At 49.5% G+C, this 7297-nt stretch overlaps 2 protein-coding genes across 4 annotated transcripts; one reads left to right on the top strand and one right to left on the bottom strand.

Moving 5' to 3' along the window:
* The first annotated feature begins 293 nt into the window (after positions 1–293).
* LOC123451089 (transcription factor WRKY19-like) lies at positions 294–1801 on the top strand. The gene has a single exon (XM_045128103.1). It carries the CDS (start codon positions 908–910, stop codon positions 1670–1672), a length of 765 nt encoding a protein of 254 aa, XP_044984038.1. The 5' UTR covers positions 294–907; the 3' UTR covers positions 1673–1801.
* Positions 1802–1817: 16 nt separating this feature from the next.
* Positions 1818–4157, bottom strand: LOC123451111. 3 transcript variants are annotated; one of them, XM_045128123.1, is made up of 4 exons: positions 3740–4157; positions 3524–3660; positions 2292–2309; positions 1818–2191 (listed from the first exon to the last, which is right to left on the bottom strand). In XM_045128123.1, the coding sequence occupies exons 1-4, from the start codon at positions 4068–4070 to the stop codon at positions 2090–2092; spliced, it is 588 nt and encodes a 195-aa protein (XP_044984058.1). In that variant the 5' UTR covers positions 4071–4157; the 3' UTR covers positions 1818–2089. The 3 variants fall into 3 exon arrangements, with proteins under 3 accessions (XP_044984058.1, XP_044984066.1, XP_044984071.1); XM_045128131.1 differs by lacking the exon at positions 3524–3660; XM_045128136.1 differs by lacking the exons at positions 2292–2309; positions 3524–3660.
* Between the last annotated feature and the right edge of the window lie 3140 nt (positions 4158–7297).

Below are 7297 nucleotides of genomic sequence, written 5' to 3' on the forward strand. Positions count from 1 at the left end.
GGGAAAGAAAACCACACGGACTCGCTGCTGATTGCGCCCTTTGTCTGCGGGTCACGCCATGTCCTCGCCTTGGTCTGCTACACGTGGATCGATCATGCCCCTGGCCCAGGTTGGCTCTACACCAGCCTAAAAAAAGCTTCTCACTTTCACTGCTCACTTCCCGGCAACCAACCGCGACCGCGCGCCGCCTTCCGGGCACCTTCCTTCCTCCGCCTTGCCGCGGCGCAGATCGACCGCACGCCCGCCGAGGAGGTGACGCCACCAAGCCACGTACCGGCGCGGCGCAACGCCAGCCGGTTTTCTCCCTCCGCGGTTACTGTCTGCCCATGGACCGCACCGGCGGCGAAACTTCCAGGAAAAGCGCGGTGAACTTCACATGCCACTCACTGGTCACTACCATCCCCGCTCGCCCGCGCCAGCGTAGATCGGTCCAAACGTGGCGAGAACGACGCCGCTGGTTATTGCGGCCGGCCACTTCACAGGCCGGAGTAGTTGGACGTGATTAACTAGGAGCAGAGGCAGAGAGCGTGTGTATGTATGTATATTCATGGCGCCATGCATGGTGGATTGGTGGTGGCCATGCCCTGGACCAAAAGGGAGAGGAGACTAGGACCGGCGGTCCGAGCGTGACGTGGTTCTTCCTTCCCCGATTCAAAGTCTCGCGCTTTTCTCCGGTCTTCAGTCAAACCAACCTCATGATTTTTTACTATTCCGCCATGAACAGTGCTTGGGTCCGGCGGCCCTATAAAGCCTCCTCCTCCTCCCGCTGCCACCAGTCACCACCAAGCTCATCATCATCATCACAACAAAAGGAACGCCCGCCGAGCAAGCACGGGCACGCTCTCGTTCTCGTCTCATGAGAAGCTTGCCGCTGATCGACTAGCTAGACTTGGTGTGCCGGCCGGGCATGGAGGGCACGACGGCGACGCTGGCGTCGGAGCTGGACGGGCTGCTGGCCATGGCGAGGGAGCTGGAAGCGCGCGTCGACGGCGACCAGGGCGCGCCCGGCGCGGCGAGGGAGCTCTGCGCCGAGCTGGCCGCGTCCGTCGACCGGGCCGTGCGCCTCGCCGGGAGCGGAGGCAATGCCGGCGGCAGGGCGTGCGTGAACGGCCGGCTCAGGAGCGGCAGGAATGCGGCGGCAGTGCGGGCGCAGGTCCGGGTGGCGTCGATGCATGACCTCGGCCCCCTCGACGACGGGCTCAGCTGGCGCAAGTACGGCCAGAAGGACATCCTGGGCGCCACGTACCCCAGAGCATACTTCCGGTGCACGCACCGGCACTCGCAGGGCTGCCAGGCCACCAAGCAGGTGCAGCGCGCCCACGCCGACCCGCTGCTCTTCGACGTCGTCTACCACGGCGCGCACACCTGCGCCCAGGCCGCCGCGGCCCTGGCCGGCCCGGAGCACCAGCCTCCTGCCGCCTTCGGCCTGGAGCAGCAGCAGCAGAGCTCGCCGCCTGCGGCGCCACAAGGGATCCAGTGGCCGGCGGAGCCCATGACGCCGCCCTCCTTTCCTTCCTCGCCGGCCGGCTGCTACACGCCGGCGAGCTCCTGGTGCCAGCTTACCGGCGGCTACGGCTACGCTGCCGGCGGCGGCCTCGGGGCTGACATGGAGTTCGACGAGCTGTTCTGGAACACGCCAGGGTTTTTCGAACCGGAGGTTCAGAACCTGTAGGCAGGCGCAGCGGCCAGCATCCTACTGTATTTGAGCCAGTGTTTAGATTCAGGTTCCTGATCATGTATCACAATGGAAGCTATATCTATACAGTATCATCACTGGTGGTGGCTATACACTGACCTGAAACTCAAATTGTTCTACAAAAACTCTGAACTGCAGCAGCTCCATAGCTCCAGTATATTACGGATCAGCAAATGCACAAAGCCAACATGTGCAGCTTATTACAGCAGCAACTAGTTGAGCAGAAGAAATGTACACTCACTACAGTACAATGTCATCAGCATCACTACACACACTAAAAAACAGAGGTTTTCCAACAATTTACAAGCACCTATACTGAACTCTTCTCCTTGCTGTCCCGAGGAGCTTCAGGGCTGCTCTCCTCTGCTTTATCCAAGTTCCTCAGGGCTCCCCTCAGCCCAAGCACGATGAACAGATTGGTGAGTGTGAGGAGGGATTCCGCCGTCCCGTGCAGCAGGTCCACATTTGACAGCGAGGTCCCGTAATGAACTTTGGCTGAAAGAGGATGGTGATGTGTCGGTAAATACTTGTTGTATGGATACAGAAAAGGTATGTACTAAGATTCACTGAAAACTTAGTGATATTATGCAATTACCATATATCCCAGCAGGTACTGCTCCGGGGATAAAATGCCCGTGCAATGTGCATGAAACAAAAGGGAAATAATTAATGACATGAGATGAGGTAATTTTCTGCTAGCTAGCTAAATAGTGGAAACTAAATAATTTAAAATCTAAAGAGACCTATGTGTACAGCAGATGGACACATACACATAGTATTTTGTACAGACAGTTAAATGACAAGGCTCACACTAATTGCGGAACAAATTGGTTCGTTTGTGCCACTCACACAGTAACATTTTGATTGATTGTGCACTCTACTGACGCCGAATTAGGCATGAGGGAATTGCTCATGAACTGGGCCGTAGTGCCATTTCTATCCTTGCTATTACTGCGAACGCAGCAATTAATCCCAACATGCAGGTGGCCGAAGCAGATCTTAGATGGAGGAAACCAGAGATCAGGACAGTGAAACTGAATGTGGATGCGGCCTTTTATGTTGATGAAGGCACTGGCGCTACAGCAGCTGTTATCCCTTATCCGTGACCACTGACCACAAAGGGAGGTTTATGGCGGCGAAATGCTCCTAAGTTCCATTTGCTGCATATTCTAGCACTACGGAAGCCATGGCAATGAGAGATGGATTGATATTGGCCAATTCATTAGGACGCAACATTGTAGAAGCTGAATCAGACTCAATGGAGGTAATCAATTTTTGTTGTGGATCAACACAATGGTGGGACTCGGCTGCAGCTAGTTATGCAGATTGCCTTGATAATGCAAATTTAATAGGGAATGTCAAGTTTAAGCATTGTAGAAGAGAAGCTAATGGGGTTGCTCATGGTCTAGCAAAGCATAGTTTTTTGCATAAACTTTCTTGTTTTTGCATAAACTTTCTACATGCTTGTGTTTATCATCGTAAAAATTATCGGGCGGTTGCTTTGGAACAGTACATACAAACCTGCAGCAGTGCTCTGTTACAGAGCGTATGAACATTTTGTGTTTGAAGTTGATTCATTCCACAAACTTCCTGTGTTTAGTGTTTACGGATCTGAGCCCACTATCATAGTATCACTTGCAACATATTGTCGACCTAAAACACATTCTGCAGATGTAAGCTGAGGTCCCGGGCATTTTGAGTTGTTCAAACATATCTCACAGCCACATAATACACGCACATTTTTTGTCCCACCACACCACGCATGTACTGTAATTACTTCTCAGTTTCCCATGATTAACTTCTATGCACAGCATCGTCCGTACTCACCAGATTTGTAAAAGTGACCTTCTGATGATGGCGAAATTGCGCAGCAGTATCCACATTAAGTTGTCTAGCCGCTTCTAAAATGTTTGCTGCTGCTCTGCTTTGGTGCTCTGCTCTTCTAAAATGTACAAGTATTTTCGCTACCCAGCCGCAACCAGACTGACACGTGAAAACAGCGAGACGAAATTGGCAGGGGAAGAAGAGGAGGAGGACGCGTACTGGTGGCGCCGACGAAGGCGAGGAGGAAGTAGAAGCCGAAGAGCGTGAGCCCGGGCGCCGTCTTGGACCGGGTCATGAAGTAGAGGAACCCCAGGTAGGGGAACAGCGACACGGCGAAGAGCTGCGACGCGATGCTCTGGGAGTCCACGCCGGGAGCCCACGGGTCCACGGGGAGCAGCCCGCACCGCACCGCCGCGCTCCGTCCCCTCCTCCTCACCGCCGGCGCTCTCCGCTTGGGGAGAAGGACGCGACCGAGGAGGTAGCTGCTTCCGGGTCGCGCGGCGGGGAGCGGCCGCGCCGGCGCGCGGCAGGCGGCGGTGGCGGCCAGCATTTCGGCAGGAAGGACGAGGTCCCTCCGTTTGGGTGGCTCGCGTTGCTCTCCGGGGGATGACGCCCGGACATGGGCTGGCCCGTAAGCCCAGCGCCTGGTCACGCTCGTCACGTATCAGTATTTTCCATTGCCTTGTCTAAAAAAGAAAGTATTTTTCATTGCCTCAAAGAAAAAAACGTATCGGTATTTTTCAGTATATGTAAATAAAATCAAATTATTTTGCCCCTCCATTCAACACTCAAGTCAATGCTAAAACTGCCACAGAGTTCATGAATGACTTAAAATGTACTCCATCCGTTTTACAATGCGGAGCATACAATTTTGTACACTACTTAATGAATAAGAGAAGGTAAACGCTTTCGTCCGACGCGCCTCGCGTGCATCCGTGCATGCAATATTTTTTCGTCAGATTTGCTGCAATCATGTGTAATTTAATACAAACGTTTTATATTTTGCTACAATTTGTCTATTCAAAAAGTTATATCCACGTTTGGTTGCAACTCAAGTTCGTTGAATTTTTACTACAACCGGCGTTTTGACTTTTGCTATAACCATGTTATTTTTTGCTACAACCGGCATCATTTTTTTCTGCAACCGTTCACTAAAAAAGTTTCATACACGTTCACGTAGATATTTGCTACAACCGGCGTTTGACTTTTGCTGCCACGCACCATCAACTTCGTTTTTTTTGCTACGATCACGTAGATATATATTTTGTTATAATTTTTTTTGTTGCAATCGTTGACGAAAAATGCTGCATCGTGGACGAAATTTGTTGCATCAAGAAAAAATTACTGCATGGACATCTAACGGCGCGGCCCGCCTATAGCTGGCGGATCGGCCGGCCCGCGCGTGGCCGACCAAATCGTTCGGTCGGCGCGCCGGCGCAGAGTATCGCCCATAAGAGAAAGTATTTTGTTTAGCTTATCATTGGAAGTTTAGCTTAGGGACAGCGTCAACTTTTGAATACTATCAGAGCATCCTTAGCCTTTACTTATTATTTAATTCCCACTCTTATTCCCGGCTAAGTTAACTACCGGTCCTAACACTAGGATTCCCGGCTGTCTTAGTTTCAAGCATATCAACGAAGTTATTGAGCGAGTGCTTGCATACCTATATGGTTTTATTATTCATAGTAGAAGGCCGAGAAGGTGTTGTTGTTCATGACATGTGTTGTAGCAGTAGGACTTCTGTTGGTGTTTATCTTGTAATAACTCAGTTTGATAGCGGATACTGATAGAATTATCAGTGTTCATTTGGGCATAGAGTATGAGGATATATGAAACTTCTGAACACATTCAAGTCGTCATAAATTAACAGTCTTGGCCACTTAAATTTAGTTATACAATTAAATTGCTGAACGTGCAGTTCTATGATTAAATACATTGCTGAATTTTTCAGGTTGTCAGACAAACTACAACTATGAACAATTAATATGCCTCATTTGACTCCCGTGGGGGCAGAGCGATAAAATTAACCTACCATCAGTAGTCGAGTTCAAACACTGATGGCAAGACGATGCTCTATTTGGGTACAGTCATTCGTTTTCAATGAGGTAGAAGGCGGTGTAGCAGCTATAGTTTTGCCTTCACTTGTGCCAACAATTTTCTTTTTCAGGATTTTTGCTAGCCAATTTTGGTACCACTGTACTAACGGAGGCCATTCTATGTAGCTGAGAAGTTGTCTACATAATTTTTATGTAGCCGACGATTCAATTGTGAAATGCTAGGGTTCAATGAAAAAAATGTGTATGCAAGATCAGTACATTTTGTGATGCAAGAAATAGTAGATTTGATATTGTCCTACAACCTCTACGAACACTGAATGGGTGAAGCAACATACGTCATTATTTAGCAACACGACCACAAATCCATAATGGCTTCTCACTATTCAAAATACAAATCTAATGACATTACAAGATTGTATATTTATTTGACCGTATATTTTCAAGAAAATTCATGTTTTCATTATGTATACTTATGTTTGAGACGTGTGTTATTAAACAGAATCTTGGTTCAAAATGATGCTACTAATATTTGCACATATTTCTTTACAAGTTTAGGGTTTGCATAAACTTAATGCAGATTTTTTTTAAGATTATATTACACGTGCGTTGCACAACTACTAGTTCCCAATAAGTAAGGAACTAAGGAACTAAATTTTTGGCGCACCTAGACCTTCACCTACACTCATTCCCTCAAACGAGCTTGATTCCACATGGAAACCTCACTTCATCTTTTTTTCTTCTCTTCCACGGGGCGAACAACAAATTCTCATCAGTAGATGATAGCCATGGTATAGCTAAGGCCTATGATAGATTAGCCGCAAAAGTAAATTGATATAGGTTCACCAAGAGCGATGTATGTGCGCGTGGAAGTAGTCGTGAAAGTAGTCAAAATTCACCCCCAGGGGTCACCGTTTCGGATTTTCTGTATTTGAATGACTTCTTCTCCTCTTCCTTCTCCCATTGACACGATGGTGTGGCCGCTAAAAAAATTCGTCCTCCCAAAACACAAAGGTTCATCAAAATTGGCGAAGGCAGCCAAAGACTAAGTTTCTTTATATGTGATGTTTTTCCCCTATATGTTCTCCACGGGTGGTGCTGCTTTGCTCATGGCTTAGGTCAGCAAGGATGAGTGTTGTCGGCCAGGACAAGAGGGAGGAGTGTCGTTGTTGCGGGAGACAACGGGAAAGATGATAAGAGCATCTCTAACACAAACCGTATAATGTTTTGACCCGCAAAATAACCGTTAAAATAAGAGTCGGACTAGAAATGCTGCCAGACCCGACCCCGCAAACTCGTTCGACCCGTAATTTTTTTTAAGGGGCATGGAAAAATCCCCTCTGCGACCTGCGAAAACACAGGTTTCTGTCTCGCCTATACGGTGCCCTGTATCGTAGGGAAACGGTTGGCGGGTCGGACATTTCAGCCCACACCCTTTCCCCACCCCTTCCGCCGCCGCGCCGCCATTTGTTCCCCCAGTCCGTCGCCGGCTCAGGGCGTCGCTATCAGCCGAATCTTCGGGGAAATCGCACCGCTCGTTCGCCGCTTCCCTCTTCCGCCGAGCCGCTGCACCGTCTCTCCCGGATTCGCCAATCCACGGCGGCGGGAGAGCCACCGCCGGAGATGGACTTAAGCCTGTGCGGGAAGTTTTTGCTCGAGGATTCATCCTTTTCGGATGACTCGGATGTTAATAGGATGCTTCTCGCATTTCGCCAGCAGAGCT

This window comes from Hordeum vulgare, chromosome 1H (assembly GCF_904849725.1).
Source record: "Hordeum vulgare subsp. vulgare chromosome 1H, MorexV3_pseudomolecules_assembly, whole genome shotgun sequence".
Classification (NCBI taxonomy): Eukaryota; Viridiplantae; Streptophyta; class Magnoliopsida; order Poales; family Poaceae; genus Hordeum; species Hordeum vulgare.